General features: G+C 43.1%; 1 protein-coding gene across 1 annotated transcript in view; it reads right to left on the bottom strand.

Moving 5' to 3' along the window:
• LOC147661212 (intelectin-1-like) overlaps window positions 1–18,907 on the bottom strand; it is a 149,152-nt gene that overhangs the window by 51,449 nt on the left and 78,796 nt on the right. The window contains exons 4-5 of the mRNA XM_086951236.1: window positions 6,308–6,555; window positions 4,323–4,481 (exon numbers count right to left, since the gene is read on the bottom strand). Of these exons, the coding sequence (XP_086807362.1) occupies window positions 4,323–4,481; window positions 6,308–6,555 (407 nt within the window). The remainder of the gene's footprint in view (window positions 1–4,322; window positions 4,482–6,307; window positions 6,556–18,907) is intronic.

The following is an 18,907-nucleotide window of genomic DNA, read 5'->3' as shown; positions in this document are numbered from 1 at the left end:
AAATGTCAGTGAAGCTCTGTTCTAATATGCTTCTTGTTTAGACGAATGAGTTCCTCCGATTCCTTGTGCTGCTTAGCTGTGGTGCTCAATGATATTGGTGAGAAGGGGGAAGGCATGGAAATTAGATTCTGAATGTGGGTTTTTGAAAATGAGAGTGTATCTTTCTCAGACACTTTATTTCACAGGGAGGGTGGTTCCTACCTGTATGATTCAATCTTGAGCCTTTTAAGAAAGCTCAGTTATCCCTTGTTTAGCCTCAGAAGCTGAGGAGAAGGCGGCATGGTAGGGGTCCGCAGAGGAGGCCAGCAAATTATGTGTTTTTTAAAATTTATTTTTGTCCATCCTTACGTCCCCCTGACCTGCCACCCAATTCTCTGTCAGTGTTTGGCTGCTAGGATACTCCTTCACTGAGGACACACCTACTGAGGAGAACCAGAACCAGAAATCCAAAGGTAGCTTTTCTCAGCCCTCTGTTGTGTGCAGTGCAGCTGCTAACAACTTGAGACGATCCAGTAAGCCCTATCAGTATAGTATGAACCAACCTAAAGCAGTTGTCTGCACATTACAAACCTATACTCCCCATTTTGGGGATAATACATTTTCCATATTTAACCTGGACACCAATGCATATTTTCCATTCAGTTCAGTTTTCTTTTGAGCACTTTTTCGTTTCTGTGATGTAATTTCCAGTGAATTTGCTACTGTCAATGGTCCTGTGACACTACTTATTTCTGAAATCATCAAAAATCTAATTTGTTCTCACTCCTAAGAGTTTTGAAAACTCAAGAGCACTCTTTTTGGGGAACGGGAGGGAGGGTGCAAAGTTATTTTACAGAGGGGTACTTGTACATCAATTGTGGAATGCATCTCTATTGCCCTGAAGGATCTCAGAATTAAAATTGATGATTATGGAGATCTTGTGGTTCACCTGGCTTAGGATGATTTGCATTGCTTCACTACAGGTGTAGATTCCAGTGCTTCATTTGTTTCGTCTATTGCAAATCTTTTAGTCTCAATTATAGAGGGGCAAGTTAGGAGAACGTTGGTAGGAGATTTCAAAAGATCTACATAGAAGACGCTCTTTTGTTGCCGACATGGATTGTCCCACCCCTGAGCCAGTCACCAATGAGATTATCAACTGTTTAAGATAATTTTGATGCATTTTTACACACAGTGGCTGCTTGGTAAGTATCCTTTATGGCCAGACACCTTACTAGGCAAATCAGCCTGCACCACTGCCTTAAGTAAGACATGACTGGCAGGTTTGCAAGGCATGTTTCATAGGTCATGATTTTTCTGCTGAGTGGAATCAGGTTCTAAGGCTTTGGGCCCTATTATGATGCCGGTGGGACAAGCGTCCCACTGCCACCATAGGGGAAGTGGGTCCACCTGACAAGGAGTTGGCGGTCCTGCTTCAAATATTTGGATGTGATCACCTTTGTGACACTCAGAAAGTGTATACTTTCCATTGCGGCATGTGCTGTGAGCCGCAGCACAAACCACAATAGAAAATATACACTTTTTAGCATCCATGCACCATGTGGCAGGACCCATAGTAGAGGGCCACAGGAGACAGGGGCTCCAAAAAAGCCTTTCCGACAGCCTTTTCATGTCGGAAGAACCAACATGAAAAAGCTGGCAGATAGGTGGATCGTAATCCCCATGACTGTGCCTGAGAAGGTACCGCCTCCATTGTGGGGAATGCGATCTGATTGCCCGAAGGGCTCCCTGAGCACATTGGAAGCTGCCGGTCTGTCCCTCCACCAATGTGATTTGACTGACCACAGCGTAATGCGTCAGTCTGACTGCTGCCGCAGCTATCGGTGGGACCAACACTGACGTGCCGTAGGTGTTGGTCTCACGACATTGTAATGAGGCCCTTTGTGTTTTTGTAGTAGACAGTTGGATTGTACTGGTGACAGTCTTTTTTAACATATATTGCCCTGAATGCTTTTCATAAATGGAATTTGCTGCAGAATTTCCAGTGTTTCTCTGGCATAATTCTGAGCAATTGATGGCAGTTCTTTGTGGAGGAACCTTAGTGTGCAAACGATTGTCCTTGAATGTTCCCAGTCCAGTATAGATGATCTCAAATCCTTGACCAATGGGGAGCTGCTGCTTGGGACCAGCAGGAGAAGGGCTCATGAAAAGTAATTCCAACACAGTCATAGCCTTTAGAAATCAAGAACTGCACCATAGAGCAGCACTAAACATCAGATGTTTGCGCAAAAGCTCCAAGGTATAATATGGGTGAAAAGTTCCAAAAATTACTGCCACACTCAAATTCATATCTGCGTCATTGTCCAATTTGCCATAAGGGGGACCCATGTCATGTTGCGATGTCAAAGAACCTTACTTTTGATCACAAACTATTTCCCTTACCCAAATAGATGTAAGTTACTGATTATTGATTGGTGAATGTATTATGCCTCATTCTTCCAGACCATCCTATTAAACATGAAGCTACATGTATCCTCCTTTACTTCACCCATAGAAGTACCTTAACTCCTTTTTTTCTTGGAACACAGTAGTCTAATTTTTCATCTTTCACCCTATCACAATCTGCATGATCCAATCCACCAGTTATCTACCTGACCTGGACTGTGACTAATTCCCTGGTACCAGAGAAACCTGAATGATTGGAAGAGTTGTGGCATTGGCCTCTCACACATCATATTCTTACAAGTTGAGATTGTCCTTACATTGTTCAGCTTTACCTTGTTTAATCACTCAAATGCAACCACCAACTCCTGCTTCACCTCCAGACAACCTGTCTCTCAATTCAATTATAAAGAATTCAAATTAAGTTTAAGCTTGCAAGTTCTACCTCAGTCTGATAATCTCTGTCTACTCTCAGTGCCCTTCCATTCACAAAGCCTTAGTGCCTGAGGTTCCTTATTATTCTCCAAATGTCAAAACTTTGCTCTCATAAAGTTCTTTCACTAAGCCATCCTCCCTTGGATTTAAGGCATGTCACCTCCTTGCTTACATTGAGAGTCATTAAAAAAAAAAACACCTCTTTCTCCGAGAGGGTTCTGACTTAAGCTCATCTCATCCTGTTTGACAGTATGATCACTATTCACAGTATTGGCTCCCCCGGAAAAATTGGAGCATGATCCCCAGAAAAGCGTTCCACAAAGCTGCACTCAAGGGTTCTTGAGCATCCTGAAAATCAATTTAACTCCAGATCCTCTCATTCAAGTTTTATTTATGTATATTTTCTTTGTAAATAAGCATTGGTGTATTTTGCCTTTAATCATGTATCCCTACACCATGCACCTCCATCATAGTCAATCTGTTTTAGACTTTTATGTACAACTTGTTGATGTTTGTGCAAAGTTTCTTGAAGAGGTACTTGCAATACGTAATCCATACAAACATATCACAGATAAAATCTGAAAAGGGAGGAGGTTCCAGGGTGATTCCTTATCTCACAACTCTTTTCTCATCAGAAGTCAGTCAGAGAAACTTCAGTGTCTATTAATGCTCCCAAGTGGAAAATGTCATTCCACTCGCAGAATTGGCAGAATTTGGCAACTCTGGATTACTCTTGTAATACGGAGTTCCAGCTAAATGCTGCCAATCAGCATTTGTGACTGAACTTTTTCTAGAGTTCCTGTCACTAGGAGGACTTCAAACAAGATTTTCTAACTCGGGCAATCACATATGTTTCTTATCAGAACACTGCTTCTCGAGTAGATTTTTTACTCGAATGGCAGCAAAATCAACTGGAGATGGCTGCGCACTCTTGCACATCGCTTAGTGCCACCACCAGTGCTAAATCGCAGTACAACCAGTGTGATGGGCACATTTCTGCCCATTGGCAGAACTCCACAGAATCTGGCAGAGTTTTTATGTAACTTCGTGGAATTCGGTGGAGTGAAATTCCTTGAGTGCTGCCCATCCCTATCCATAATATCACATTCAAAGGTGTCCCCATTTACTCTTGTCTTAATCAATTTACTGCAATAACTACCTTGCTTTGGAGTGTTCAGTAAAGTCAAAGCAATAAAGTATGTCGATATTTGGGGAGTTTGGGAGCTAACATGCAAGCCCACCTTCTTCCTGGTAATCCAAATGTTTTGGCTCTAACCTCCAACTCCACCTTCTTCCTGATATCCAGCTATTTGTGTGTTTTGAGTCTCTTTCTGATGTCACTTTCCATTTGTTAAGAGAGAGATGAAATGAAAGTTTATGTATAACATTTGCAGGACATCTTATCACTAAACTGAAGTGCATTTCTCTATCTTGGTAGAAGCAACAACTTTATTGTAAATGAAGACACCGGAAAATCCACACAGACCTTTCACCTCTTACATTACCTTAAAAAGATGGAACAGATTTCCTCCTTCAGATGGAAGAAAGGCAGTTTCAGTGTGGTATCTCAGTATAGCGTCACTTCTCCAGTCTTTCATCGGTGTGACATTTGGCACATGCCACACGGCTAGATCCTTTGCTTTGATATCATAGTAGCCAGGATTCTGCCAACAAAAAATACATTTACACATTTATCAAATACATACAGTCATACATACATACATTAAGTCTCACTTGTAACCAAACTTCTCCTAATCAATCGCTTATTCCAGTAAGACATGTTGGGGAAACAAATAGAATTTTTTGTGGACCAATATACAACAGTATTGATGTTCAATTGCTGCCCTGCATGACTTGCTTAGATAGAAACCAGACTCATCATCTACCCTTCCTTTAAACCACAATTATCTTGGTAAATCTCTAAAGAAGCTACTTCACTGCTTCATTTATTTCTTTTTTAGTATGTTTGTTCTCAAGTCCATAAGAAATCAAGATGAACAAAAATATGAAGTAGGTAGTCTTCTATTTATTGTCTTTTGCTTAAACTATAACTTCCTGATTTGGAATCATGGAAGAATTCTTATGTTGGTGGATTTGCAGAACTGTTTCCCATCATTGCCTCCCTGAGCTCCTCTATATGTTCTCTGTGGCCAAATAACGGGTCTCTCACAAATCCCTTTGTCTGCCTTCCATTTTGTTCTGAAAACGGAGTATTAGGAATTGACAGTATTCCACCTGAGATCTTAAGTAACAATATTTTAATTGTGGGCATTTGTTACTTAACAAAATTATAGGCATGCAAATATCTGCACCTCCAAAAGTGGAATAGCTTCCAATATTTTAATTGTAGAATGTTATGTCTTACCCTCCAAAAATTGAAATGATTTCCCAAAATTTGAGCATTGGAATTTATTAACTTCTTCTCCTAAAAATGTGAATGTGGGACTAAGTACCAATTTTTAACAACAGAGATTCCAGGGAGTTGTGTTTCCATGCAGCCATTGGTACACATTGCTACTCAACCCAATCTACCAATTGATTGCTCTGAGAAAGCTTGGCCATAAATGGCATTTTAGACTGAAAAAAAGGTCTGCCTCCATAACACTTCAGAATGCCATGCGGAAGTGATGGCATGTATCGTACACCAGGTCCATCTACAGCTCTACTGCCAACTGTAAGAGCTGACCATAATGAAAAAGCCAGAAACAAAAAATCAGAGATTTTGGATAAGGAACCTAGCTTGGTAAGGTAGATTGTCATCAGTGAAAGATGTAATCTTGAAAGGAAAAATGTCCTTTCTTGAGTCCCCTCACTAACCAGAGTTTCCTCACGGTGACATGCTTCATCATAGGGGCCAGCCCAACCTGCTGCGGGTTGAGGCGTGCTGCAACTTGCGAAAATACTTAGGAGCACTTGTAGTGATAAACTATGTGTAGTGCGGTGATGTGTGTGGAGTGGAGTGAATCTAAAAATACCTAACTAGTGGGCGGAATTACTTTATTCTTGCTCCTAGATGATATATTAAAAGTGGGGTGGGTCGCTAGGTCTGCCTGGTTAGAAATGAGTCAGGAGTCCTAGCAGAGTGCCTTGCTAGGACTCCTGACTCATTGCTAACCAGGCAAGAATAAGTGCTCCTACGTATTTTCGCAAGTCACAGCACGCCTCAACTCGCAGTGGGTTGGGATGGCCCCATGATAAAGCATGTCACTGTGAGGAAACTCTGGTGCGTGAGGGGACTCAAAAAATAAATCTTTCCTTTCAATATTACATCTATCACTGATGACAATCTCCTTTACCAAGCTAGGTTCCTTATCCGAAACATCAGATTTTTTGCTTCTAACACTAGAATAGGAGGGTGGACCTAGCGTATCCCTCTATTTCCCCCCCCTCTTTTATTTTTCGTACTGGAAAAGCACCAATGCAATTTAAGAAGCGACTGACCAAATCAGTGTCCAATGCACACTGTATGAAATTCAAGAACATTTTGTACCTTATAGTCATCACTTGTAGCTCCACTTGCACTCCCAAATGTGTTGTAATTTGCCCAGTTATCATCTCCTTGAGGCAGATTTGGATTGCTTCCTTGCTGGCTGGACCAGCGGTCTCCTGTAGTGCACTTCCCATACATATTATTTTCATGGACACTTGCTACCAAGGTCCAGCCACCTCCGTTGGTGGTCATGTCACAGTAGGTCTGATATGGAACACCATCCTCAGTTTTAAGAGTGTAAAGTCCATCTGTAGGGAACACAGGAAATAATGTGAAATGTTCTTAACACTTTTCTTCTAATATTACAGTAATATGGAACACACAAATGTATTGATACAAGTGTTAAGTATTTTGACACTTTGATGAGAATATTGATTTAACTAGACACCGAATCAACAACTGAAGAAACAAGTTATCCTGAGTTGTTAAGCCACCCAGGTTTTGTTTATCAGTGTGGTAGAAATTGGAATGTGGCCAGTAACATGAGGTACTGGTCAGAGTGGGATTATAGGATTAGCAGGAACAACACAGACCTGGTGACTTTCAATGAGAGATTGTGGTTGCTGAAAGCAGACAGAATTTCAGGTGAAATAGCAGGCATGCTATGAGGAATACCTTTTCAGGTCATGTTGAAGAGTTTGGCGGGTGGGTTACTCCATCACAAATGTCATGGAAATCCCATCCGCCTTACTACAAGAGCATTATATCCTATAGCACTTGTAATAGGGTGGACAATATATCCATCACATTTGTGACACAGTAACCCATCTGCCAAACTCTAAAGTGGGTTCTAAGCTGGTATCCTTTGCTTGATTCAGATGATCAGAATTTATGATTCATGTTAATTCCTAATCTCTAGGAGGTTCTTCAGGGTCCCACTTACAATACCCATTAACTGTGACTCCCTCCACATAATAACCAGTACCACAGGTATCATTAACTCCAGACATAGAGCTAAAGGTTACCAGGGCACTCCAAAGGAGGGAGCATGAGACATGCTACTACCCCAATACATCAATCTTTCACATACTATCTTTCAAGAATATATTGGATCCTATAACATGTCTTTTGAATTTTATGTTATGTTTATTTTATTTATTTATTTGAAAAGTTTTATATAGCGTTGGCTAGACCCAGAGGTATCAGAGCGCTTTACATGAGGACGAACATTGTTTCAGAGCATAGTTACATGAGTTACTGGAGCGAGTTACTGGAGCGAAGTTACATGCGTTAAAAACATAGATGTAAGGAGGAAAAAAAGCAGGCAAGGGGGGAGAGATTCAAGGGAGAGAGGATAGGAGCATGGGAGGTAGACCAAGAATGAGCGAGGGAAAGAGGGGGGTGGAGGGTGAAGGAAAACGCAACCGGGAGATGAGGAAAAACAGAGTCTGACATCCAGTGTGCTGTGATCCCAGTGGAAGAGGTATCATTCCCACACTTCCGCTGTGTGTGGTTTCCTTTGCACTGTGGACTCTCTCAGAGGGGTCTATGAAACTCCAGGGCATAAATACAGGATCCCTCCCCAACAAAGGGAGAAGGAGTGCTTTGGCAAGGGGTGCCATCCCCACACCTCCACTGTTTGTGGCTCCCTTGATGCTGTGGACTCTCTCAGGGGGGGTCTCTGAGACTCCTGGGTATAAATGCTGTAACCCTCCCCAACAAGGGGAAAACGAGTGCTTTGGTAAAGGGCACACACAATGGTGGTAAATTTAGGGATAATGATGTATTGTGTGGTGTAACAGTTTTAGAATCCGCCCATGGGGCATCGTCATTGTCAGCCCAGGCAGGATGTCTCAGTCATTGAAGATGTTGGTGGCTACTTTTTTGGTGGCCTAAGGGCTGCGGCATGAATCTGGCTATAAAAAACACAAAAAAACTCTCCTAGAACATTATAAATCTGTAGGTAATATATCCATTAATTTATATATATCATCATTGTCCCACAGAAACAAAATTATTTAGAAACACGTATAATTTTATTATTTGAAATCCATCAAGAATTCATAAAAAATATATATATATGTACAATGCAATTCAGTCAATTAAACACATCATATAGCCCCCAGTCATTCTCACACATCCAGGCATCCTCTCAAGTAACCACAACACCATACACAATAACACAGAGACAATACAAATATAACAAAACAAAGGTACAAAGAAAAAGAACAAGATAATACAAGCAAAGAAGCGCTGACGCGCGTTTCGGAAAGGACAATTATCCATAGTTCCTTCGTCAGGGCGCAAGGAAAAACATATTATATGTACAATTTCTTCAAAGGCGTGGATTTCTTCAAACTTCAATTATTCTGTCCTTAATAGGAAATACCAGAATCACAAGGGCTATTTCTTGAGGCTGGTGAAATCAAGTATATAAACTCTCAAGAGGTCTAGATCGAACCCGCCTCTAATCAGTGTAGCCGATATCGCTGCCTGAAATCCAGGGGAAAGTGCCCTCAAGGAAATTCTCTCAGAAGGACACAGGGGACGCCAATTTCAATAAGGTGCTATTCAATTAGGACTGCAAGGGGAGCTAGAAGAGACCGTGGCGCTGTTAGAAAGAGTCACAGGGGGCCAGAAGAAATGCGTATATATATATATATATATATATATATATATATATATATACATATATATATATATATATATATATATATATATATATTCACTGAAAAAAACATAGGTTTGACACATGTTATAGTTAGCTGGATATTTTACTCATATAAAACCAACGAAATTCCCCCGTTATAGTTACTTCAGCTAACTATAACTCGCGCGCCCGCAATGCACTGCTGATGACTTCAAATATTACATCACTCATGACATGGTCAGTGACATCACTCATGACATCACTGATGACATCCTCCAGTGAATGGGTTAGTTCTGAAAATTAAATATGTTTTATATATGTTTATCTGAAGGTTGATGGAAGAAGAATTGAGTATATAAGTGTATAAATGGCTGCTTTTTAGGTGAAAAATAGATTGTATAACTGACTGATTAAGTATATCTTAATGAGTACATGGGTTAGTGAGTAATGTTTAAATATATACTCATCTGTATCAGTCTCTCAGCTTCTGTGTAAGTGGCTGCATGTGTTGGTGAGTAGCTATATGAGTGATACATAATGTCTATATAGGTTATTGTTTGTTTGATTATTAGTTGGAGTGTCTGAGTGTCTAAGTGTCAATATGCTTCGTTGGGAGATCTTACGTAGTGCATAGATGCATGAATGAGTGACTTACTGTTTGTATGTGTTGTAGGCAGCATATATGCTGGACTGTATGGGTGAGTGAGTGTGTGTGGTGAGTAGGTATTTAGGTTATTATTTGTTTTTTTCTGTATGAGTGTATATATGACTGTCTAAGTGAATGAATAACCAATAGTGTATTTCTGAGTAAGTACATATGTTTTAAACTAGTACATATAAGTTATGTGTGAGCAACTCTATGGTTGAGTGTCGGTGTGTAACAGGATGATCAGGATGTATCAGTGTATAAGAACATATGGTGACTGAATACATATATGAGTGACTGTATATAATATATGAGTGACTGTATATGTCTGTTGATCAATAAGTGGTTGTGTATATAGATCTTCAAATTCCAAAACAGATGTGTTCTAAGTGGCATTGGTATGGCTATTGTATTGAAAATGTTATTTTCTATTTTTGAGTGTGTGTAATAAAGGTTATATTAGGGTGAGTGAAGGTCTGCCACTCTTCCACAAGGATGATGTCATCAGTGATGTCATTTGAGGTGTCATCAGTGATGTCATGAGTGATGTCACTGACCATGTCATGAGTGATGTAATATGTGAAGTCATCAGCAGTACATTGCGGGCACGCGAGTTAGAGTTAGCTGAAGTAACTATAACGGGGGAATTTCATTGGTTTTATATGAGTAAAATATCCAGCTAACTATAACATGTGTCAAACCTATGGTTATTTCAGTGAATTTCATAGGTTTTGTAAATGCTACTTCCTAACTATAACGTGTGTAAAACCTATGTTTTTTTCAGTGAATTTCATAGGTTTTTTAAATGCAACTTCCTAACTATAACGTGTTTAAAACCTATGGTTTTTTCAGTAAATTTCATAGGTTTTTTGAATGCTACTTCCTAACTATAACGGGTTTAAAACCTATGATTTTTTCAGTGAATTTCAAAGGTTTTGTAAATGCTAATTCCTAACTATACCGTGTGTTGTACAATTGTGGTCGAATGTGTGCATGGTTTCATCTCTCTTGATATACGATGGACGTCGGCTGTTTGATGTACAACAATCCTTTAACCCCTCCCACGCTTATGACGGAACCGCTCCGTCATAGCCCTCGCGTGGGCTGCGCTGGTGACGGAGTGGTTCCGTAATGGCCCGCCCGGCACGCCTACGTGGCGCTGATTTCGCGCCTGCGCTGATATTCTGAAGAACGGGCGGGACCATGACGGAACCAGATGCGTCACGTTGTAAATAGCCAACACCATGGCGCATCTTTTGCACCGCCGCTGCGTCACAAAAGTGATGCAACGGCGGCGCAAAACAGGTGTAAGGGGCTTGTAAATCTGCCCCAAGGTGTCTAAAGGTAGGGTAGTGAATTAAGGGAAATTAAAAATTATGGGAAGAGCAGTATGGAAAAGAAAGTAAAGGAGGAGGAGTGACAGAAGGGGAGTGAGGATGGACATAAGGAAGGAGAGTAAGGGACAAAGAGATTCGTGCCTGCGCTGATGATCTGAAGAACGGGCGGGGCCATGACGGAACCAGATGCGTCACGTTGTAAATAGCCCGCACCATGGCGCATCTTTTGCACCGCCTCTGCGTCACAAAAGTGACGCAACGGCGGCGCAAAACAGGTGTAAGGGGCTTGTAAATCTGCCCCAAGGTGTCTAAAGGTAGGGTAGTGAGTTAAGGGAAATTAAAAATTATGGGAAGAGCAGAATGGAAAAGAAAGTAAAGGAGGAGGAGTGACAGAAGGGGAGTGAGGATGGACATAAGGAAGGAGAGTAAGGGACAAAGAGATTCGTGCCTGCGCTGATGATCTGAAGAACGGGCGGGGCCATGACGGAACCAGATGCGTCACGTTGTAAATAGCCCGCACCATGGCGCATCTTTTGCACCGCCTCTGCGTCACAAAAGTGACGCAACGGCGGCGCAAAACAGGTGTAAGGGGCTTGTAAATCTGCCCCAAGGTGTCTAAAGGTAGGTTAGTGAGTTAAGGGAAATTTAAAATTATGGGAAGAGCAGTATGGAAAAGAGTAAAGGAGGAGTGACAGAAGGGGAGTGAGGATGGACATAAGGAAGGAGAGTAAGGGACAAAGAGATTCGCGCCTGCGCTGACGATCTGAAGAACGGACGGGGCCATGACGGAACCAGATGCGTCACATTGTAAATAGCCCGCACCATGGCACATCTTTTGCACCACCACTGCGTCACAAAAGTGATGCAACGGTGGCGCAAAACAGGTGTAAGGGGCTTGTAAATCTGCCCCAAGGTGTCTAAAGGTAGGGTAGTGAGCTAAGGGAAATTAAAAATATGGGAAGAGCAGTATGGAAAAGAAAGTAAAGGAGGAGGAGTGACAGAAGGGGAGTGAGGATGGACATATGTAAGGAGAGTAAGGGACAAAGAGAGATACATAGAGTAGGGTAAGGGGAATGAAGGTAAAAGAAATGGAAAGATGGTGAGGGAAGGGGATTTGAGGATGATAAAAGGGAGGTAAGTGACCCCTAAGGCAACAAAATTATTTATTTTTTTTGGACAATCATGGGGTGCGCGCACGGTGCGCGCACCCCGCGATTTTTCATTAAAAAAACTTTTTTTTTTGCCTTGGGGGTCCCTGTGGGACCCCATGAGCAGGTCTAGGGGGTCAGGGTGCTTCTACCCTGCCCCCTGTTTGAGTTCTACACCTTGGTTTTTCTGCTTTCTTGTGCCTCAGTCTACCGAGGCACAAGATGGCTGCCAACAATTTCTGTTTTAGAGTGTTGACAGACAGTGGCAGCCAATCAGCATGAAGCTCGTGCACGGCAAGGTGCGCGCACGGTGCGCGCTTATAGATATATAATTGATTTTAACTTTAATTTTCTCAGCAACTACAGGAGGGATTTACACCATTTCAACAAAAGCGTGATCTGTGTACCAGACCCTACCATTTTCCCAAATTTGGTGTAATTCCGTTCAGCGGTTTGGGCTGTAGCCGTGTCTAAACGTCCTATGGAAATTAACATGAGGAAAACACGTTTTGGGACCCCCCTTTTTTCTCGGCCCCCGCTTGACGAATCTTCCCGAGATTTTCAGGGAAGGAGCGGAGCGTAGCGAGCCATCTTCTTTGAGAAATTTGCGGAGATTCATCAACCGGCGCCAAAGTTATTCCCAATAGAATGTTGCGGATTTCCTATGGAAACTAGGTCCTAACTATATATATATATATATATATATATACACAAACACACCTCCTTCTTGCGAGAGAGCAGAGACCACCAGGGGAGAACTTTGGAAGCCGCCTTTAATTCTCAATTGGCGAATGCATTTCGGCTATAGGTAAGCCTTCATCAGCGCCCAAGTATGCAGTTTGCTTCCAACAATGTGAATGTCTGTTTTGCCGCCCTCTTAATTGACGAGGGCCCGCTCCTCCCCCTGACGTTGTTATCTCACCTGTTGTATCAGTCACGTGGTGTGTGAGGACCAGAACACCCAAGATGCACGGTGTCAGGCCCAGGTGAGTATTACAGGGGGTTGCGGTGATGGCAGAATGATTTTCAAGTTCTTGCCGATTTTCTGCATATTGAAGAGCAAAAGGCGCCTCCTCGGGTCCCCAAACCGTTTCAGCCTCAGAAGTCCAGGGTTCAATACAACGGGGGCAGTAGCGGCATTCCACACCGCCCAGCATGAGGCCAGGTTAACCTCAAAACCGCTTCGATTTCACCCCAAAGTCTGTGGCGAGCCCCAACCATCCACTTCCATGGAAACACACGAAAAACCGCCGCAGCAGTAAAGCCAGTGAAGTCAGGGCCACTTGTGAAATGGGGGTCTCTGTACCGTGTCTCTAGCTGACACGAATATATATATATTTGTATGAATCATTGATTTATTTATTTATTTATTTATTTAATGCCATTTATAGAGCGCGTACAATTACCCTTAGGCGTCTCAGCGCTGAAATTGCATTGAAGTCTCACCCTAGACAGAAAAAAGCGGAAAAAGTGAATTACTGATTAAAAAGCCATGTCTTCAGTTTTTTTCTAAACTGAAGAAGAGTAGAACTAGTTCTTATGTGGATGGGTAGGGTGTTCCAAAGTCTAGGGGCCGCGATTGAAAAGCGGCGATCACCCCAGGAAACTGTACGGCTACGTTGAACCACTAGCTGGTTAAAAGATGTGGATCTGAGCATTCTCGAAGGATTGTAAGGAATCAGTTGTTTTTTAAGGAATCAAGGTCCTAAATCCTGAAGTGATTTAAAAACAGTGCACAGAGATTTAAATTTGACCCTATTGTGAATGGACAGCCAGTGGTATTTTTTAAGCGTGTCCGTGATGGGTGCAAATCTAGGTTTTTTTGCAAGTATGCGGGCAGCGGCATTCTGAACGGTCTGTAATTTTTTGATGACTCTGTTCTGGGCATTAAGCAACAGACCGTTACAGTAGTCTAATAAAGACAACACTAGCGAAGAGACTAGTGTTTTTGCTGCTGATTCAGGTAGGTAAGGTATGATTTTCCTTACAATACGTAACTTAAAGTGAGCATTAGCAGCCACTTTATTCGCATGGGCCATGAAGTTGAGCTGGTTGTCAAAGGTGACCCCTAAGTTTCTAACTTTGACCGTGGGGCAAGGAGGTGTGCCTATGGCCGCTGGCCACCAGGTTGCCGACCAGGCTGGGGAGAGCTTACCGAAGATAACCACCTCTGTTTTATCATAGTTGAGCTTCAGGCAATTTCTTGCCATCCACTCACTAATAGCAGTCATCCCATCTTGGAAACTCTCCGCCATCTTCTGTCCATCACCCTTTATGGCCAGAACCAACTGGGTGTCGTCGGCGTATGAGGTCAGGCCCATCCCGTAGGCTTTGATGACACTAGCAAGGTCCGACACGTATATATTAAATAGTGTCGGACTCAGGGATGAGCCTTGTGGGACCCCACACGGTAACGACAGATCGGCCGATTGGAAGGGGCCCAGGGTGACCGCCTCGGTTCTATTGGCCAGGAAGGAGGCCAGAAGATCTCTAGCAGTAAGCTGAATGCCCATCCTCTCGACACGGTCGACCAAGATCTTGTGGTCGACCGTGTCGAAGGCAGCAGACAAATCAAGGAGGACTAATACGGCAGTACCTCCTTGGTCACGGATGACTCTTATGTCGTCGGCTGCTTTAATGAGAGCGGTTTCCGTGCCGTGATGTTTACGGAAGCCGAACTGTGTATCATCCAGCAAATGATTGTTCTCTATATAAGCTGACAACTGCTGGTTCATGGCCTTTTCTATAACCTTCGCTAGGAAAGGGAGACTTGCAATAGGGCGATAATTTTTTAGTTCGCTTTTGGATGGATTTCAAATAATAAAATTGTATGTTTTTCTAAATAATTTTGTTTGTGTGGGACAATGATGATATATATAAATTAATGGATATATTACCTACAGATTTATAATGTTCTAGGAGAGGTTGTTTTGTATTTTTTGATAGTCATTCCCTGCCTCCTTCTCCTAGCATTGCTTATTCCAGGGACCCTCGCTTTTTTTTTTTACTATGAATCTTGCTATACCCAGAGGTATCAGAACGCTTTACATAAGTAAACAATCTCGTTACAAGTTACAGAATTTCACATTAGTTACAGCATGATTACAGATTCGAGACAGTAGTTACTGGAGAACACAAAAAATAAGAACCAGAGAGACCAATGGAGTGTTGGGAGTCAATAGGAAGAAAACAACAGCGGAAAAAGCGATGAGAACATATGTCTGAAGTCCGGCTGGGTAGGTGACGGCCATAGTGGTGTGCCAGAGCCAATCTCCCCTATAGCTGTCGGTGCAGCTCCACAGGGAATCGGCCATGTGGTTGAGGCTCCGATGGATGAAGGAAGGGAAGATCAGGAAGTGACCAAAAGTTTTGAGTCCAGAGACGGGCGAGTGGGGATGGCGAGGATGTTAGGATTGGTAAGGTTTTGTAGCTTGGCTGCCATCATATAGTGAGGCAAGTTGGGTCTGATTAGCCACTGTGGTTCAGCAGCTGGGCATGCCTCAAGTTCTATGGCTTTGTTGAACTCAGTTATGTCATTTATCCTGGGAGAACAACTGGGCCCCCTCAGCTGATTGGACATCTTCCCTCAATGGTGAGAGTACCTAGGCAGGCACCATTTTAGGATCAGGTTCAGTGAGTTCAGATTTGAAAGTAGATTGTCGAGCTCTTATTGGGAATTAAATTAGGTGCCAGAACATTCCCAAAGCCCACAAAGGGATCGTATGTGGCTGTTATTTCATTCCCCACTCACCGCCTCAGAAGCGCCTGCTTTGGTTCTCGGAGGACACTGCCGGCAGTGTATGAACAGCTGATGTCAGTCTACCGCCAGTCAGCACCACCCCATGTCTTACAAAGCAGTGCAGAGCCCAGCCGCCGGTCTAATGAGGCAGTGCCCCGGGGCTTACTGTAAACTAAATGCCGGGCGTGTTGCTGGATGTTGGGCATCAAGCGGCCCTAGGAGAGAACAGGAACGGGTTGCTCCGTCTGCCTTCGCAATCACGCTGTTGGCCCAGTGACAATGCACACGCCGGCGAGAACGGCTGCCCAAGATCATAAGGGTCAGTGTAGTCTCCAGATTTAGAAACGCAGTACTTGCTAGATGATTATACGAGGTCCGCCCCAGCTTCAGGGTCCCATCTATGGGTCAGCGCCAGGACCAGGGTAGTCCGCAACAAGTCAGCTCTGGGCAGGCGCCATCTTGCTCAGAACCGTGAACTCTCGATTCGGGGCCAGTTATTCAGGTTAGGGCAGTGATGTTATGCCCAAACGCCCCCAACCATATTCCGGCGCCGGAACCTGCCTTTTGTTCCGGAGTGGAGTGCTGGAAAGCCTATTTCTGCAGCCTTGAGTGCGGGGTCGACATGGAGCTTCAGCTCCAAGCTCCCGCTCCAAGCCATGTCTTTACCTTCTCATCACTGGTCCTCAAGAGAATCATAAATGCAATGGAATAGAAGAGGATGCATGCAGTTCATCATGGGATCACTAAACAATGGCTACACCACAAAGACAGCGATGACGGAACTCCAAACAAAATGTGGGAAGAGTAGCTTTCTCCTTTAGTAAAAACCACTAGATCTGGCACCCGATCTATAACAATACTAAACTCCTGCTTTACATTCCCAGGAGAAGACAGGGATAGACAATGGCCAGATGAAAGTATGATATGTCCCTTATGTCAAGGAAACGTGTTAACCAAAAATAAACAAACAGAATGTACAGAACAGAAGTAGGACCTGCATGCTCAGGAGATGAAGGAAGGGAGTATGCAAAACAAGACTAGGAGGAAGTAAAATCGCTCAACAGTAGTCTGCATAAAGAAAAAATATTTTACATATTTTCAAATCAACAGCTAGACTGGTCTCTCACATGGTGGAAAACCTCTTAAACTGGAAAAGGACTTTAATGTAGACGTGTGGAGAAAGCAATGCTTATGTTCATTTCCACTGTGCCTTTGGACGATGCCAATGCAATCCTTTTTCTAAAATGCTTACCAAACAATCACAAACATGATAATAGGCTGAAGTGCAAAGTCTAAATGAGAGACAGACCCAAATAGACAAGCTCAAGGCAACATCCGGTAAAAAGAAAACTATTAGACCCACCTGCAAAAAGAAGGAGAGACTAACAGATGTTATGTTATGTTAGGTTGAGATGTATACTAATCACCTGTGAGAGTGTCCGGGCACTTGGGCAGGTGTGTAGGTGTGTGGTTACTTCTGTGTTTAATCAAAAAGTGAGGAGGAGGCTCTGATGTGTTTAGGGAGGTGTTTCCATGTTTTGGGTGCGATGTAGAAGAAAAAGTGATCCCCGGCTCTTTTTTTGCGGATGTGGGGGAAGTGTGTGTGAGTGAGGGCTGCGGCAGAGCGTAGGTGTTTGGTGAGGTTGTGAAAGTCTATCAGCGGAGATGATGGAAAGTAAAGGCAGTAATTTATGAAGGAGAAATATATTGCTTGATTTCTCATAGTTGGGTTACAAAAAATGCAGTTAAAGGAAGAAACTTTTTTTTATTAAAAGATGTGTAATAATTCAGAATCAGAGTTTAAACTTAACAAGCATTGGCAAAGCCAGTTGCTCCAGCTTTAAAATGTTAATGCATGAAAAGAAACACAAAAACAAATACTGTTGACATATAATAACAAATTAAACCCAGACCTGTGTTCTTTGCCAATGCTTGTTAGAAGATAAATGTAAAATCCTGAACAGTACCAGACTAGAGAAAATGTTATACAATGTGCCATCTGTTGTAATTGAGGTAAATGGTGTACGAGTATAGTGTGGCACTGGCTGTGCTCGGTATAAACCGCAGAAGAGTGGGACATAATGTTTTTCCAGAATAGTGGGCGCAGCATGAAAAATTAGGGTTCAAGTTGACCGAATGGGTAACCGGTTGTATTTGTACAGAGCTGAAAGGCAAACTATCTGTGCTGCCTTTACTTCTAACATGAACAGAGAAGCAAAACACAGGAACTGTCATTGTAAGTGCTCGTTGTCAACAAGCCAACATGTGTTCCCCGATGTTACATGTCTCTTTCTTGAGGTATAAGTCGCTAAATATGTCCTAATCAAGGTTAATTTCTAGGAGGCTAATTTTATGGCAAGACCGGAGGCTCCTATTATGCTTTTCCTTATCTTGCTTTATTTCACAGCAGCCAAGATAAGTGAAACACTACAGTTCCCAGGGGTCCAAGCAACAGGCTGGCCAATGGGAACGGAGAAAAAACGGCATAACTGACCAATGGTAGCCAAGCATAGTAATAAATGTCCCCACTGACTGCGCAGCTTCCTCTTTTCTTGCTGCTCGCAGTCAGATAAGTGCCTTTATCTTTATGCTCGATATTTGCTGCGTTTGCTTATGGTTATATGCTTAATTTTGCCACCCTTTAACATTTGTTGGAAATTTATTGTGCTTTGCTACTGCCCCGCGACTCCGGCGCTCCTTCCTTTCGTCTTTCTGCCCGCTTTAGGCGCTCGGCGCCACTCGTATTCTACCCCCCCCCCCCCCAGTTCCTGTTCCAGTGGTTTCGTCCGCCTGCGCACGTGGCGTGCGTTATCCATTCAACGCTCGGCGCTCACCTGCTTCAGTTCGGTGGCGCGAGCGTTTCCTCCTCACTTTGGGCTTCCCTTCGTGTTTTTGTCACCCGGGCTCCCATATTTCACTTCCTCTGCTGCCCGGAGCCTTCGCCTTCTCCTCCGAAGCTTCCTTCTTCTGGGCACTCCCCCGGCTCTGCCTTTGGGTCGACTGACCACTCCCCCTGCCTTCTCCATTAACCCTCACCTGCCTCCTGCACCAATTCAAGCATTTTTTACAATGGAAAGCTCTCCAGAGCCTATGCAACATAATGAGGAAGGCGAAGCCTTCAGGAAAGACCTCAATAAATT

The sequence above is a fragment of the Lissotriton vulgaris genome, unplaced genomic scaffold, assembly GCF_964263255.1.
Source record: "Lissotriton vulgaris unplaced genomic scaffold, aLisVul1.2 SCAFFOLD_2321, whole genome shotgun sequence".
Classification (NCBI taxonomy): Eukaryota; Metazoa; Chordata; class Amphibia; order Caudata; family Salamandridae; genus Lissotriton; species Lissotriton vulgaris.
The sequence above is the reverse complement of the archived record's forward strand: the minus strand, read 5'-3'. Positions and strand labels throughout refer to the sequence as shown.